Source organism: Gekko japonicus, unplaced genomic scaffold (assembly GCF_001447785.1).
Source record: "Gekko japonicus isolate JY-2015 unplaced genomic scaffold, Gekko_japonicus_V1.1 scaffold1275, whole genome shotgun sequence".
Lineage (NCBI taxonomy): Eukaryota > Metazoa > Chordata > Lepidosauria > Squamata > Gekkonidae > Gekko > Gekko japonicus.
In genome coordinates this window covers 52,578-70,284 of record NW_015177051.1, presented here as the reverse complement: position 1 = coordinate 70,284, position 17,707 = coordinate 52,578, and the positions used below count along the sequence as shown (strand labels likewise).

Below are 17,707 nucleotides of genomic sequence, written 5' to 3'. Positions count from 1 at the left end.
CAGAAATGCTGTCCTGCTTTGCAACAAATTACTCTTGTATCTGTCATAATTAGTTTTGCTTATGATGTAAAACTATCCCTTTGTCCTTACGGTGCCTTAAATGGTATAAAGAATGAGTCTGAACCAGCTCAAATATAAAAGTGGCCCATTCTAAGGAAGAGCAACTTTGGAACGAGATGATCTCTGAAGTTTGTTGAAACAAATAATTAACTATTCCCCTGACTGCTGCTTTTCTACAACAATTTTTTTCTCCCCAGGAGGTGTACATCTGAACCAGCTCAAATATAAAAGTGGCCCATTCTAAGGAAGAGCAACTTTGGAACGAGATGATCTCTGAAGTTTGTTGAAACAAATAATTAACCATTCCCCTGACTGCTGCTTTTCTACAATTTTTTTCTCCCCAGGAGGTGTACACACTGGATTCAAAGTGTGTGTGAGACAGTAAATGCATAGTTGCAGTGGGTGAGGTAGAGTTGCCAGGTCCCTTGGGGGATGAAGGAGACTTACCTGGACAAAGAGACTGGCCCAGGCCTTGGTGTCAGTGTCATACAGGAAGTGGCATCATCACACCAGCGATGTCTAGGCAACACTCTGGTATTTGGGCAGCTTCCACCAGAGTTTTTGCCCCAAAGCCAGAGTGTCACCTGAACATCACTGGTATGATAATGTCAATTCCTGTGCAATGCCGGCAACAAGGCCTGGGCCTTTCTCTTTCAGTATCTCTCTGGCATCGGAAACAAGGAATCCCTGCCTTCACGGGGGACTAGCAACCCTAAGGCAAGGGAGGGATTAACCACGACTCTCACTTATCCACTCCAGATCACCTTGTTTCCAAAACGTTTCTGAGAAGGCACTATTGGACTTTTGTTGCACTCATTTTAACGTAATGTGTAGCTTGGCCCTAGTGAACATTTGATCAGAATGAGAATGCAAAGCAACCTGGTGCTGTTCCAGGCAGTCAGAAATAGAATATTGTGATTTCAATTTAACTTTTTAAAATCTAGAATGTGATGGTTAATAAAGCCTAACATTTTTCATCTTCTCACTTGCACGTATTAATATATATATATAATACTTATTGATATTTTTCTGTTTTAACATCCCTGAAAATTAGGTGACCTTTACAACAACTGCAGTGTTCAGCTCATAACACATAGAAAATGGATGAAGCCATAGAACTTTCACCCGATGGAAACTCCTTGATCAAAGCTGTCTATCACAGCAGACTTCGTCTCACAAGATTGCTGCTAGAAGGTGGGGCCTACATCAATGAAAGCAATGACCGCGGTGAAACCCCTTTGATGATTGCTTGTAAGACAAAACATGTGGACTGTCAGAGTGTTAGCAAAGTAAAAATGGTGAAATACCTTCTGGAAAATAAGGCAGATCCAAACATTCAGGATAAAACCGGAAAGTCAGCCTTGATGCATGCCTGCTTGCATAAAGCTGGCCCTGAAGTTATTTCTTTACTGCTTAAAAATGGAGCGGACTTAAGTTTACAAGACCATTCTGGTAATTCAGTTCTTGTTTACTCAGTGAATTCAGAGGATAAGGAAAGCCTCAAAGTTATTCTAGATGCTTGCAAAGCAAAAGGGAAAGAAGTCATTATTATTACAAAGGATAAATCTCCATCTGGAAGGCAGACCACTAGACAGTATTTAAATGTGCCGCCTCCTGACAACGAGGAATGTCTGTCTCCAAGTTCTTGCACTTCTCCATCAGATGTAGAAGTCAAAACCTCTCCATCTCCACAAGAAAACTCAAAAGGTACAGAAAAAGGTCTGTTCAACTTCAAAGAGCCTCATCATTCTGGAAGAAAGGAGGATATACCTAAGCCACCCTCTCCGTCCAGAAAACCTCAGATGCAGAACGTGTGTTCTGAGCCCTGGGTGAAGGCTCCGTCTTCAATTTTTGACCAGAACAGAGTCTCCTCTTTACAAGAAGACCTGCAGGATATAACTCCAGAGGAAGAATTATGTCTAAAAATCAATAATCTTGCCCTATCTAAGAGATTTATCACCAGACATCACAGCATTGATATAAAAGATACCCTTAACTTCTTGAAGAGCTTTGAGCAAACTGCCTCCAGAAAAATGTCATGTGATGAGATAAATTCTCATGCGCTTTTTGGTGAGGTAAACCACATTCAAAGTGAAATTCCTGTAGATCAAAATTCAGATTCAGCCCCGATGAGCTTCGTATCCACGCTGAAGAACATTGTTCAGAGAAGAAACCTAGGGGCAAATCATTACAGCTCTGATTCCCAGTTAACTAGATTAGGACCTCCCGTAGAAGATAGTAAATCACTTCTAGGGAAGAAAAAGCTTCTCTCCCCTTCTTCATCTTTGTCATCAAGTTCCAGGGAGCTGATAGAAAACATGCCTCCAAATCTACTGAGCAGGAAAAATCATGCTGTGTTAGAGAGGCGTGGGTCAGGAGCCCTCGTTTCAGATCATATGGCTCAGGTTAGACCAGGCTTTCTACCCCCTTTAAATGTGAATCCTCATCCTCTGATCTCTGATAGCTACAGGTTGTCTTCAGTGGTTCCTTATGGGCAGAAAACCCTCATCCCAACAGCACCCGCGTATCCCAGGGATCTCAAAAATAAGACTCTGTTGACAAGGAGGCAGTCATTACAAACAGAGCAGATCAAGCAACTGGTGAACTTTTAACAGATTAGCATGCAACAGTGGTATATAACTTGTACATATGAACAATATTTTTCAATATGAGCGTTGGCTGCACCAAGTTCTTGGTAATGCAGCATATCCATTTCTGTAACTCATTATGAAACAATCTGCCTTGAGATTCAGTGGCAAAAGAAGATATGCTACAGATTACATATTTACATATTGCTGCTCTTATCATACACTTTAAAATAAGAATTATAAAACTGTGGATATATTCCTCCATAGTGTGCACCCAAAGCATACAGAATACAAACTAGATGTTTTCCCCTCAGTCAAGTTCTAGGCCCAGCCTTCTCTAATCCATCTAACTGGTGCCTTATGGGAAGCATGTGACCCCATTTGAACAGTTAAATGGGCTAAATTCTATGCAGTATAGCAGAAACTGTACAATGGCTATTTCCCATTATAGCCCTTAACACTAATGGATTTTAATGGCTTCTTAGTATTGCATTGTGGCCAGAGTATATTATCTTGTTCTTAAATTAATTTAACATTTTTAAAGGTTGCATACAGTTAAGGAGAGGTAAATGAACAAGCTGGAAAATGTCGATAAATCTATCTACAAGTGAAAAGTAGAATTTGCAAAAATAATACCAAAAGCGTAGTATTCTGAAAAAGAGCTACAATTTGATCCAATTATATAACAGATGGGAGAGCTGGCTTAATATCTATACACATTTCTCCAGTGTTTGTAAAGCTAATATTTTCTTCCTGTTTAGTTTTCCATGTCTGTCTTCTCCCATGGAGATGGTGAAAATCAGCCAGCATAGTTTTGTTGCATTAAACACATACAGATTCTCAATTTAAAGTATTTAATAGCATCCAAATGGTTTTTATATGGCTACATGCATAAGACCTAATGCTATATGTGAGAACTGTTTGTTGCAAATGCTTGATACGCTGTATTCTTGTCACTTTGGTCTAATGGTTAAGAGTGTGGACTCTGATCTGAGAGAACCGGGTTTGATTTCCCACTCTTCCACATGCAGCTGCTGGTGTGACCTTGGGTCAGTCATAAGTTCTTTCAGAGCTGTTCTCTCACAGGCTGTTCTCTCAGAGCTCTCTCAACCCCACCTACCTCACAGGGTGTCTGTTGTGGGGAGGGTTAGGGATTGTAAACCACTCTGAGACTCCTTCAGGTAGTGAAGGGCGGGGTATAAATCCAATCTCCTCCTCCTTCTTTTCTTCTACTGTCAGTGAAGCCTCCCCATAAATTGCAGGTGGTCAGGGAAGAGGGAGTAAGACAGACATGATAAAAGTGTGTATGTGTGGAGGGAGTAAGTCTCACTTTCTCTGGCTGCAAACTTCATTCTGTCTGCCTTCCAGTAATAGTACCAGGGTGTGGCTGGAGGACACAGCTTGCAGCAACCTTGCTGACGCTAGGCAGATCTCTGTCTGGGTGGGAGACCTCCTGAAAATCTCATATATGACACTTTGGGTTCTATGATGGAAGAAGTATGAGAGAGAAATATAATGATATTTTAAATAAACACGCGAGTTCAGCGCTCCTTCATAAAGATTTCTGTTTGCACAGAGGCTTTAGCCATGTAGTTTCTCTTCTGGGGAGGAAAAAGCATGCAAGTTGAAGCCTCAGTGTTAATCAGGCGTTGCCATAGAGTGCCCAAATTGTGGTGTGTGGTGAGAAGGTGGCAGTGAGGTGTGCCCATCCACTGCTGCACAGTGCAAAGGGTGACCATTGCCACCATATTGACTGGAGCCAACATGGGTGAAGAAGCATGTACACATCTGGCTTGGGTCCTGAGGTGAAAGGTGAGTATATAAGGGCACTTCCCAATGCACATCTTCCTTGCTAGAACAGATGGTTTTACAGTGTGTCTTTCAAACCATACAGGCATTTGCCCTGAAAAAACACCTTGTTATTTACTTGCGTTTTATGACATTTAAGTACTGTAAATGTCAGAATTCACTTTTTGTACTGGAACTGTTCCAGTACAAAACAGTGAATCACATATCTGTACTTTCTAGTTTTTGGCACTATGTGGGGCATTAAAAAAGTTTGATGCTTATTAATTTTTCAGTCATTTCTGATCTAATCCCAACAGTTAACAAAGAAACCATGCTTTTCTCGCTGGGAATCCTGGATGTTATGCCTGCTACTGGCATCGGAAACAAGATTTTCTGCACACAGCATTATGTTGTTTGTAACATTTTTGGTACCCTCATTTATGCCAAGATGACAGATTCATATTAAGCAGTTATACTAGATAATATTTTTATTATATTCTTTGCCGCTTCAGTATGCAGCTTCCCAATTTAGTCTCACTTTCAACTCTTGTTCTTCAAGAGCTGTCTGTCCTCTGCCAGTATTCATGCTATGTTAAGTCCCTTCCTTTGATTCCTCACTCTGTCTTCTTATGAGTAAAGACAATTGTTAAAGTTATCTTCCTGGGAATATCATTTTGTGCCTCCACATCTACCCGTCTTAATGTGCAAGGAAGAGTCATCACCAAATATCCACTACTGTCATATCAAGGGAAGTCAGTAAGAATTCAGCTCTTTACTAAGAACTGATATATACTCATCCAATTAAATGTTAGTTTGAGACTTCATTCCATTTTTCAATAATGTGTACTCAGCAAAGACCAAAACAATAAAAAGCATAACAAGGGTATTGTTTGCTAATAGAAATAGATGCATAGATGCTGCATGTACTTTAAGTGATATTATTTTTTTTCTAATGCCATACACTGTGCATTCTGTAGTTCAAAAGAAAAATAATCAGTTCTATTAAGCTGTGGTGGGTACTATAATGCTCCTCAATTTAAAACCAGTATTTTGTAAAACGGGAAGATTCTTAAATGCTAGTGTATTGTGAAATGAGTGCATTTATTAGCTTTACATCTGTTGATGAACTGTCTGGATTCAAAACAGGTAAAAGAAAGCATTTCTTTAAACAATGCAAACTGATCATGTGGAACTCACAACTGCAAGTTAGAGTGATGGCCACTAATCTATATGGTTTAAAACAGAAATTAGGAGGACAGGTCTATGCCTATTTGCTGTGATGGATAAATGGAACTTCTGTGTTCAGAGACAGAGATCTGAATTATTTATTTGCTTAATTTAGTTATGCATAAACAGAAATTATTTATTTGCTTAATTTAGTTATGCCTTTCTCCCCACTGAGGACTTAGGGCAGTTTAAATTATTCTCCATTTTATCCTCCCAACAATCCTGTGAGGTAAATTATGCTGAGAATTTATGACTGGCCAAAAGTCACCCATGGCAGAGGAGGGATTTGAAACTCAGTCACCCAGATTATAGTCCAACACTAACACTACAGCACACAGTGTGAATACCAGTTAGTGTGGGCCAACAGGGAAAGTTTTTGGTCTCCATATTCTGCTTAAAAGCCTTCCAGAGACAACTGGTTTTCTAATATGGGAAATGGGATGCTGACTTTCATAGCTTTTTGGTCTGATCTAGCTGGACTGTTCTTTCATTCTAAGTTTGCAACTTCACAAAAATGCCATTATTAATGGCAATTTAGCAGCATTGATCAGAATATATAAGAAGTCCTCAGGAGATTAATGGTTTTGCAAATATGAAAACACAGCCTTTTTTACTTATAGTGTAATTGTTCAAGAACTTAACATTTTGCAAAACTGTGGTTAATGTAATACCTTATAGCCTTGGTATAGACCTTCCCTGTGCTCCAGAAGTGCTTCTTTTAAACTATATGGTAGCAATTCCAATTTATTAACATGGTATTGCTACAGCTGGGCTGGCTTTTGCATTACATACCATGGAGATAATGGTTTACTCCCGAAAGAGGGAATGGACTGATAAAGTAAATGGATTACACAAGTTTATCAGGTTTACAGTTTTACAAAAATATAAAAGATGGTAATCATTTGAATGTTTACTGGAAACCTGTGATCCATCATATGAAGTGTAATGATGTAGTGGATTGAGATTCATCTTGTTTAAATAATGTATATTTAAATATGGTTTGTAACTGATTATTGGTTTTAAATAAAAAAGGAATGCTGGTGGTGGGTAGCTAGTGAGTTCAATATGCAGTACTCCCTATTTCATAAAGTGACCAGAAATTAGAAATAATTTTCTGTTGTACACACAAAATATTTTCTAAACAGGGTTATGCAATATCCATTAGTTGTCCAAGGAGTCTGATTTCTTGCAGCAGGAAATGCTACCTAGTAGTCTTGCAAATAAGCCTATAAATAGTAGCTAGACCCCTCCTCCCCAAATTATTAAACTGCTTGTCTGTATATAACCTTATTTGTGGCACATGAATGTCCGGCCTGAAAGGGGGGGGGGGATCAATGCTTGATTTTTACAGATGTTAATCTGCATGGTCACCTAAAGGTAAATTACATACTTCACTGGGATGAGGTTAGTGACTCCTTGCAATAGATATTGTAGTATGACATTAAATTATATAAATTAAAAATAGCTGCCTTTAAAGTGATCTGCTGTGTTAAAATTCAAAATAAACTTTTGACTTACTCAAGGTAAGAAATAGGTTTATTTGTTGTTTTTTTAATGCAGCTTTTAAAAAATTATTATATATATGTTATTCTCACTAGCTTTAGATCTGTATTTGCAAATAAATGTTTCTATTTACTGGCTGTGCCTCATTTTATTTGCTCATATTGAACAATCTGTATTTTGAAGGTCTTTCTTCAACTTAATCTAATTATGATAATTTGATAAAGACTTTGCACAAAGTAATTTCAAAAGCTCAGTGCTAGTAGACGTCAGTATAATGGATCATATTTTATGTAATCTATACATTTAAAATTGTATATTTTAAATTATTTGATGTTAATTGAAATTAGCAACTGTGATCCTTATGTAGGGATGTACTAGAATTTAGCACGTTTGCTGGTTTGATTCAAACGTTGTATTTTTATTTTAAGACGAGGGACAAAACTGTGGCTGCCATTTTTGGGAAGGGATGAAATTGAGGCTGTTGATCATGTTTGATTTATGGACTGACTTCAGTTGGAAAACGCAGAGCCATATCTGTTGTTCACGGGTTAGGGAGTAATTACTTTTTCTAACCTGCAGCTCTTGACAGCTGAAATTGTTATATTAGTGACTCAGAATAGTCTACTGATATTTCTCAATGGATGTTAATTCTTAAGAGGGAGGACCAAGGTAGTTTGAAAGGTATTTTGAAAAGTACTGAAAGGAGGAGGATTCAGTACTTTGGAAAAAATAGCTAATCTCTGCTTTCATTTGTGTAAACGTGGACATTACATTTCAGTCCAGAGGTCTGGCTTTTCAGGTTAGAAAAAGAGGATTAAGGGCTATGATAGTAAAGTACAGAAAATATATAAAAATATAGAATTCTGCCTTAAACAGAAGGATTAAGAATCAGCGAGTTAATATTGTAGCATTTGGGACTGAGGTTGGAAATTGCAGTTAGGAATGCACCTCATTGTACTAGCAAGGAGCAATCCAAAACAGGTGTAGTCAGAAGTAAATCCCATTTTATTCAGTGGGATTTATTTGTAGGAAAGTGTTTTTAGGATTGCAGCCAAATTTACTGAATGAAACTACATACATTTTCTGATTATTTTCATTAAGGAGATGCCAGATGAAGTCTCTTTCAAATGTTTACAACCAGGAGTTTAGGAAGTGGTGTGGGAGCATGCTTACGGTTCATTTAGCAGTCCTGTGCCTTCACTGCTGATTTCCCTCCATTTGGACTGTGCAATGAGCAATTCTCTACACGTGCTGAGGAGGCAACATATGGGCAGAGTTTGGTCATTGGGTTTAAGGTACACTAAATGATTATGTAGATTCAGGTGGGTAGCAGTGTTGGTCTGAAGCAACAGAACAAAGTTTGAGTCCAGTGGCACCTTTAAGACCAACAAAGTTTAATTCTGAGTATAAGCTTTTGTGTGCGTGCATACTTTGTCAGAAACCTTATACTCAGAATTAAACTTTGTTGGTCTTAAAGGTGCCACTGGACTCAAACTTTGTTCTAAAAGATTATGTAGAAGATTGAGAATTACTCTCATTGAATATAGCCCACAATGGAATGAGGCTGTGGGAGGAATTCTTGTAGACTCTGTCTACACAATGCCCAGCCGTTCTTACATTAATATATCTGGGAGATGAAATCCTGGTGTGTGTGTGTGTGTGTGATTCATGCACTTCCTATTTCCTTGGTCTGCTTTAATACAGCTTGGCAGTTCACCAGTTAGGGTTGCCAGCCTCCAGGTAGTAGCTGGAGACCTCCAGCTATTACAACTGATATCCAGGATAAAATGGACACTTTGGAATGTGGACTCTATGGTATTTTACCCCACTGAAGTCCCTCCCCACACCCTGCCCTCCTCATGCTCCACCTCCAAATCTCCAGGTATTTTCAGCCCTGGCCCACCTGGTGAAATGAGATCAGGGCCTTGCGGGATTTATTACAATTCCACAGGGCCTGTAAGACAGAGCTCTTCCACCAGGCTTTTAGTTGAGGCAGCAGGTGTCCCCTCCTTTAATTGGCCTCCTATCAGTGTCCTGGATTTTGAACAACCACCTAGGACCTACTCTATAGTTTCCATCTTACTACTAAGTTATTGATTAGATCTGCATGGTGTTTTGTATTGTTTTTGTTTTAAAATGATTTTAATTGTTATTGGTATATTGTATGAACATTGATGGAACCCACCCTGAGCCTGCTTGTGGGGAGGGTGGAATACAAGCCCAATAAAACAAATATTTCCCTAGCTGGACCTGGGAACCCTGTTACCAGTCTTCACCTCAAATATCCACAGAGTAAATGGGCAATCTCCCAGAAACACAGATTTTTCAAGAGGCTATATTCTGCAAACACTTAGTATACATTTTCATTCCTTATCTGTAAGTATGCAGGAAACCATGCTTTAAAGTAGTAGCTTAATGTGATAGCTTTCGGAAACCAATAGAAAACCTGAACAGTCTAGATCCAGCTCCCTCAAGTAAATTATAATGTTGCCTGAAAGATTAAAAGTTATTATATTAATGTAATATGTGTTTACATAAGTAACTTACTCTTAACAATATAAGAGTATGTGTCAAATATTTGCTGGCAATATTAAAAAGCAGTTTTATTACAGCTAAGGAAAGAGATTATATAACATCAAATCATTTTAGGCCTGGGTGGTTTCCTTTATGATAGTCTCTAGTGCACACAGTCATTGGTAATATAAAACAAGTAAAACCACATCTCCAAGCACAGTACAATTAAAGTAATATATGAAAGTTTTATTACAAAGTAGTTTTATGGAAAGTTGTTAAAGTCCTGTATGTCTATTTTCAAATATCTGTATGATTACAAATAGCTAGGTGAAAGAATAAGGTTAATATTCAGATAAAGGAACGCTATATTTTAAGTGGTTGGATACTTGCATTTGCTGCCTTTAGGTAAACAAAGGGGTTGGACCTGAATGTTAAATGCTAAATGGGAACAAATGCTTGAGAACTATGACTTAAAATAGCCCTTGCTTTCAATGCAATATTAATTTAAGGCAAAGTTGAATGAAAAATGCTAGCTGTGGTTTCATTATAATGCTAAGCTACCCACCTGAGTTAAGCTATATTCATGAATTGCTACAACAACAACAACAAAAAGCATTACCAGGAAGGAGCTGCAATGATGAAGCAAATCACACCAGCGACAGCAATACCAAAAATGAGATTGACTGAAAATAATTTGGAAAATGTGTTTTAGAAGATCTGTTGTACTTCAGCTTGTTTGTTGTTCAGTCGCACAGTCGAGTCCGACTCTTTGCAACCCCATGGACCACATCACGCCAGGCCCTCCTGTCTTCTGCTGTCCTCTGGAGTTTGCTCAATTTCATGTTTGTTGCATCGATAACACTGTCTAACCATCTCATTCTTTGCTGTCCCCTTCTTCTTTGACCTTCAATCTTTCGCAGCATCAGGGTCTTCTCCAGTGAGTGCTCCCGTCTCATTTGGTGGCCAAAGTATCTGAGCTTCAGCTTCAGTATCTGGCCTTCCAGGGAACAGTCAGGGTTGATTTCCTTTAGGATTGACTGATTTGATCTTGCAGTCCAAGGGACTCAAGAGTCTTCTCCAGCACCACAATTCAAAAGCATCTATTCTTTGGCACTCAGCTTTCCTTATGATCCAACCCTCGCAGCCGTACATTACTACTGGGAATACCATCGCTTTGACTATGTGGACTTTTGTTGGTAGGGTGATGACTTTACTTTTTATTATGCTGTTTAGGTTTGCCATAGCTTTCCGTCTGCAGTGACATAATCAGGCACTGGTTTCATCAGATGTCTATCTGCCTACTTGTCAGCTCATACATATGATAAAAGAGTCCTAAAATCCGGCAGAATTGCTCTAGCCTTGTCTTGCTGTTTTTTCTGTACTGTATGAGTATTGCAGCTGTGTCCCCCTTTCTGAGGGGCACAATAATGTCCAAAACATCTTACACAGAATAAGTCTGTTTTATTTTAATATTAAGATGGAGTTTTTGGACTCCTGATGAAACTATTCTAGGATCAAATTATTAAGATGTCAGTCAGTAAATATCAGTATGTTAAGGGAGAATAGAAACAGTCACTGAGAAAATACTGTTTCAAGTTAAATATGAAATACAATAGCACATTGGGGCACCTATATGTACCATGGCACTATCAGCAACATTTTAAAATTAGGATGCCGTATATATGAAGAATTTCAAACTGCAGGCATTTCAAACCGCAGCTAAGAGGGGTATTTTTAATAATATGAAAACCTAAAAGGGGGACAGATATATGTTTAAAGGAAGTCATGTGCCTTTGCAATAACTGTTCTGGTTAAATCTTCAATAGTGCCTTTTCTGTAGGCAATACTATGATGCCACAAGTAACCACTGTCTAATAGGAAAGTCTGTTTTCTTATGGTGGTATTTCCAGTCCTATGGTCTTTCTGAGTTCAGATTTCTGTGGTTCTAAGATATCATAAAAAATTCTAGTTTTATCAAAACAGTTTCTGATGAAGAGTAGATCTTCTACAGAGTAGTCATCATATTTTCCTGTCCAAATGGTCAAGGTGTATCTGTAATTAGAGTGACCAAATCAATTAATTCCATTTAAGAAAATCTACATACAGACTCAAAACAGCCTAAGCAATTAAAATATAAACATTCCAGACTGATATAATTTGTATTTTGCCTTTCCCTAATTTTGCCTTAACTGCATATTTATAGCTGCAAATTTTTAAATATTTGAGGCATATGAAAGCTAAACAAAGTTTACATTAAAAAGCTTACATGTAACTATTCAAACTATTCAAGAAAATTAATCAAATCAAAATCGAGCAGGACCACCTTCTTCCATATGATCCTGTCCATCCTCTCCAGTCATCCTCAGAGGCCATCCTTCAGGTGCCCCCACCATCAGAGACTAAATGGGTGACAACCTGAGAAAGGGCCTTCTCTAAAGTTGCCAGCTCTGGGTGGAAAAATACCTTGGAGGCTTTGGGGGCGGAGTTTAGGGAGGGAGGAGTTGGGCAAAGGAAGGGATTCCTGCAGGGTACTATGCTAGTCCACCCTCCAAAGCAGCCATTTTCTCCAGGGGAACTGATTTCTGTCATCTGAAGATAAGTTGTAACAGCAGATCTCCAGGCTACACCTGGAGGTTGGCAAGCCTAGCCTTCTCAGTGATGGCACCAAAACTTTGGAACTCCCAGGAAGATTCGTCTGTTTCTCCTTCTGCCAGCAGGGGGAAGCTTTTTGAGATTTTTTGGCATACCCCCAATAACTGACCTCCCTAGTTGTGTTGTTGTGTGTGCATGTTTATATGTTTTTATTGATTTTTAAAATATTTTCTATATGCTCTGTTTTAATGTTTTAAATAATTTTAATGTTCTGATGATTGCCACTTTGGGGGTCCTATTTGGGTGGAAGGCAGTTGTTTTAAATAAATAAAAATAAACAAATACGCCAGTTATTTCCAAAACCTTTCTAGTATGGCTTGCGCTACTGGCAGTTAAATGAAATCTGTTTTAAATATCTAAAAGTACACTAAGATGGTTTCGACATGGATACAGGCTTGTATGGTTTTCCTATTGCTGATGCAGCTGTGATAAAGTGCAACAGGAGTTCCTGCAGGCATATTTCCCTGCAGTTTCCCTACCCCAGTCCCCTAGCAGTGGTTCCTCTTCCTCTAGGCCACCAATGGTTTTTGCATTTTTTAATAATTGGCAATTGAACATTGTTGTATCAATATGCTAACAATATGACAGAGGTTCTCTGATTCCCCAGCTTTCTTTCATTCTGCAGATATGCCTTTCCTCTTACATCTCTACAAGGGAAAGGACTAGAAACTTACATTGTACAAGAGAGAGAGAGCTGGAAATTCAGAGAACCTAGTACATATATTGTTAAGATGGTGTATCAACAAAATGATTCTCTAATGCCTTTAAAAAAGAAGCCCCTTGGCTGGTAGAAGAAAATGGCTGCCGCTACAACAGTGTCAGTGAAAGTGGCTGCCATGTAATTAAGAAAATCTATTTTTTTCCCACACAGACAGGAGCTATTTAGGTTCTGCTGTGATTTTCTCAACAAGCCATGGGGGCTCTTGGGGCAACGCCCCCTCCCAAATTTTCCTAGCCACCTCCCCTCCTGGTCCCTCCCTGCCCCTGGGAGCCTGGGACAACCGGCCCATGCCAAGGCACCATCTCCAGCAGGCTGCCAGGCTAGGGCAGGGGCATCCAGCAAGGCCCTGTGCAGATCTTGCAGGATGGTCAAGTTTGCCCTGCGGTGGTCAGTGTGTGGGTGCTGCCAGTCTGGCGGCTTCCCTTCTTGTGGTATTGGCTGTGCACCCCACCTCAGCCCTCTGCACTCATCTCTGCCCCTGGCCAGGCTGGGGCTCCTCAAGGGGGCAGGCCAGGCGCTGCAGCAACTTTGGCGGACAGTACTCAGAGCTAGTGGATGGCACCGTGCACTGTGGTGGGCCAGGATAGGGACGGCCATGGCCGGAGGCTGGCCCAAGGTGGCCTTGCTGGGTAAAGGAGATGCCGGGGTGGGCCATTCTCCAGGACGAAGCGAGAGAGGAGATCTCACTTGCTGTCCTGCCTGCCTCCCCTGGGACGTCTTGAGCACCGCTTAATTAAATCACCCCTAATTTGATTAGTGATACTCTAATTAAGCTCCCTGTTCCCAGTTTTAGCTCCCGTTCCCAGTTTTTGCCCCCCCACGAAGATTAAAATAAATAGCTGTTAACAAATTGGGGACTTGCAAGAAAATATGGGGTACAGAAGATGAAGAATAGGAAGTCCTGCCCCCCCTTCCCTCACTGCAATATTGTCAGGCCACTCAGGTCTAGGTCAGATGAGAAGCTTCCTGTGCACCTAATCCTAACACCCAGAGCAATTGTTCTAATTACTGCTAGGGTTTGGGACAATGAGTGTGCTCAGTTCTTAACAGGCCGTTTGGGAAAGTCTCTCTCTCCTTCATTTAAGAACTAGTATTTTCTACATGGGAGTTTATCCATTTTATTGCCCTACTGATAAGTGTGGGGTCACAGAGTTCATTATTTGATACAGAGAGCATACCTGTTTGATTGTTGTAATAACCACTGAAGTTCAGATACTGACTGGCGCACCAACGCAGCTCTTACAGGGAATGTTATTGGCTGAGTAAGGTGTCTACAAATAGCTGCCATCTCTTGCATCATTACTGAACTGTACCCTACAAAAACAAACAATACAGCATTCAAGAACTCAGTGGACATCCTCAGTGGCATCTCTTGTGTTTTGTTCATTCTTGTATGTTATGATCACAGAATATTAATTCATCAGAAACAGGAGGGATAATAAGCAGTGAAACCCAGCTGAGACCCAGCTGAGCTCTGAGCAGGAGCAGGAGACAGAGGGGTGAGTGGTTTTTTACTTGCTTTCAGCTGAGAGGATTCAGCTGAGGATATTGGTGTGATTGAGTGCCTGGGTGCATTTGAATAGCTGCTGCCAGCACTCTGCTGGGGGAGGCCTCTATTTAAGGAAGCACCTTGCCAGAGGCACGAGCCTCTGGCACGAGCCGAAGGGTGAGCTAAAGGGCTCTTTGCCTGTGGCTCTTAGCCTAGGGACTCTTAGACTAGGGGCGCTGTAAGAAGCCCAAAAAGAGCCAGAAAGACAAGGCCCTAGGCTCTTTGTCTTTCCCGTAAAATAATTTGACTTGATAACAAAACCCACATAAATACCAAGGGTTTAAAAGGGGGATTATATTTATTTATTTTAAAAGAATTATGAAGCCAGAATGCCAGCAGGGGGTTGGGGGCTATCCAGTGTTTTGCACGGAGTGTCACATGTATGACTATCTGCCCACTGGACAGAAGTCTTGGGTGTGTGCTCGGTGCAAGGAGCTCCTGGTTCTCAGGGAACGTGTGTGCTCCCTTGAGGCCAAGGTGGCTGACCTGGAGAAGCAGAGACAGTCAGCTAGGCGCACAGAAAAGACTCTCGGGGACCTGTTAGCTACGTCCCACTCTGGATCTGGCAGCCCCGCTGCTGTCAGGGAGCATGAGGGTCTAGGGGAAACAGGGCACCATGCTGAGGATAAGGGGAATGTGCCCTCAGAAGGGACCTCTTCCCCAGCTGGTGAGCGGCTCTCCTTTTGCACCAAGGAACCATCCCTGAGCAGGGTGGGAGGGGGGCTCTTGGTAGTGGGTGATTCGATCCTTAGGCAGGTAGACAGCTGGGTGGCGAACCCGCGTACTGACCGTATGGTGACTTGCCTGCCTGGTGCGAAGGTAGCGGACATTACGCGTGTTTTAGATAGGCTGGTAGATAGTGTGGATGGGCCATTGGCCTGATCCAACATTGGCATCTCTTATGTTCTTATAAGAGGGAATTGGATAAGCATATGGAGCAGAAGTCCATCAGTGGCTATTAGCCATGAGGTATAGATAGGAACTCACAGGTTGGGGCAGGTGATGCTCTGTATTCTTGGTGCTTGGGGGGAGGGACAGTGGGAGGGCTCCTAGTGTCCTGGCCCCGCTGCTGGACCTCCTGATGGCACCTAGTATTTTTGGCCAGTGTGTGACAGAGTGTTGGACTAGATGGGCCATTGGCCTGATCCAACATTGGCTTATCTTATGTTCTTATGTTTTTATGTTAGGAGGAGGAGGAGTAGATTGGATTTATACCCTGCCCTTCACTACCTGAAGGAGTCTTGGAGCAGCTTACAAACTCCTTTCCCTCCCCCTCCCCACAACAGACACCCTGTGAGGTAGGTGGGGCTGAGAGAGCTCTCCCAAAAACTGCCCTTGAGAGAACAGCTCTGAGAGAACTTGTGATTGACCCAAGGTCACACCAGCAGCTGCAAGTGGGGAATCAAACCCGGTTCTCCCAGATTAGAGTCCAAGCTCGTAACCACTACACCAAACTGGCTCTCCAAAGGAGTTTTCGAGCAGCTTACAATCTCCTTCCCTTTTCCCTCCCCACAACGGAAACCCTGTGAGGTAGGTGGGGCTGAGAGAGCTCTGAAAGAACTGCTTTTGAGAGAAGAGCTCTGAGAGAATTTGTGACTGGCCCAAGGTCATCCAGCTGGCTGCATGTGGAGGAGTGGGGAATCCAACCCGATTCTCCCTGATTAGAGTCTGCTGCTCTTAAACACTACACCTGGAGAGTCTGGGGTGGAGTAGAGTTGTAGTGTCCCGCCCGTTGGAACTGACACCATCCTATTAAAAAATGTTTTTGACAAAGCTCATTGCAACGCTGAACAAAAACTTTTTGTGCAAAGAATTGTCATCACCCCTCAGGATACCATGCCTTAACCAAGGGGATTCATTGATTTGTGTCATTTAAACCCCCACTTTTCTCCCATGTGGGGATGCAAAGGGGCTTACAACACTCCCTGGTTTGTCCTCACAACGACCCTGCAAGGTGGGTCAGACTGAGAGTGTGTGAGCTGGCCCCAAGTTCGCCAAGCAGGCTCCCATGGCAGAGTGAGAATCCCAGTCTGACACTGTACCAACTCTACCACTACAGCAGTGGTGAAGGGGGAGATTCTTCCTGTGGGTGTTTTGGATCTGAGAATAAGCTGCCATAACTGGTTCTTTGGCCGGACTGCAAACGAGACAGCCTTCAGAATCCATTGTCTGAATGTGGATTGCCTTGAACGTCCTCACAGCACAGCCCATAATGAAGTCGCACTTCTCGAAAGCCGATCTCAGCCACCCAAACGAACGTTATTTAGCATAGAAAACAGAACTTGTTATTCTTCTGATCTTCTTTTTTTAGAGGGAGGGAGGAAAGTTTGCTTTCAACAGTATTCCCTCAGCGGTTCATGCCGATTCTTGCCAGTTTGCCTCTGTCCTTTGGGGCAGTTCAAATGAAGTTCCCGCTACCCCTTGGGTCCTAGCTGGTGGGTTTCGGCTGGCAGCCTTCCCATTTCGGCGGCACCTGGGGAATTTTTTTCAACGTTGTGTCTCTTTTTAGAGAACCATCAAAACCGCCTTGGCAGAAATCTCAAGTGAGGCCCTGTTGGTTCTGTAGATGAAGCTCTGGGGATTTGGAGAGAACTGTTGAGCCGGTGCTCCGGGAGCAATGGGACATCCAAAGCGTTTCAGCCCCCCTCCCCCTACATGAGCCAATAGGGACACGGCTGTCGTATCACATGAAAGCAAAGTTTTGCTGCAGTGGAGTTACTTTTCTAAGTTTGTTAGTGTCGGGCTTTTGATGCACTCTTGCTTCAACACGGCTCCGACACCGATCACCATGGCTAGGAGAGTCGCTCAAACACTTTGCTGGTTCAGCTCACGTCCTTCTGTTTGCCAGTCATGTGTGTGTGTGTGATTTTTCGATGGGCTTTCCGTCTATTTGTTGATCCGTTTGCAGTGGTTTGACAGGTTGTGCCAGCTCCTGCTTTCTAACAATGTGGCGCAGTGCAATCGGATTTTTGTGTACATGTGTTCTCACACCACGTGACAGAGATCTGTTTCCAGCTACCATAGTTGAGTTTCCACTCTACTTGGCCTGCAAATGTTTTAATAACTGTGTGAATCGGTGGTTAAGAGCAGCAGACTCTAATCTGG

General features: G+C 41.7%; 2 protein-coding genes across 2 annotated transcripts in view; one reads left to right on the top strand and one right to left on the bottom strand.

The window, feature by feature from the left end:
• Positions 1 to 1,160: 1,160 nt before the first annotated feature.
• ANKRD34B (ankyrin repeat domain 34B) lies at positions 1,161 to 2,672 on the top strand. Its single transcript, XM_015428112.1, has one exon. The coding sequence runs from the start codon at positions 1,161 to 1,163 to the stop codon at positions 2,670 to 2,672; it is 1,512 nt and encodes a 503-aa protein (XP_015283598.1).
• An 8,197-nt stretch (positions 2,673 to 10,869) lies between these two features.
• Positions 10,870 to 17,707, bottom strand: part of FAM151B (family with sequence similarity 151 member B) — a 33,282-nt gene continuing 26,444 nt past the window's right edge. Inside the window, exons 5-6 of the mRNA XM_015428111.1 lie at positions 14,232 to 14,367; positions 10,870 to 11,732 (exon numbers count right to left, since the gene is read on the bottom strand). Of these exons, the coding sequence (XP_015283597.1) occupies positions 11,573 to 11,732; positions 14,232 to 14,367 (296 nt within the window). The 3' untranslated portion in view covers positions 10,870 to 11,572. The remainder of the gene's footprint in view (positions 11,733 to 14,231; positions 14,368 to 17,707) is intronic.

What these genes read in the sequence shown, in the direction of transcription:
- ANKRD34B (XM_015428112.1), top strand. Translation starts at nt 1,161, where the DNA reads ATGGATGAAGCCATAGAACTTTCACCCGATGGAAACTCCTTGATCAAA.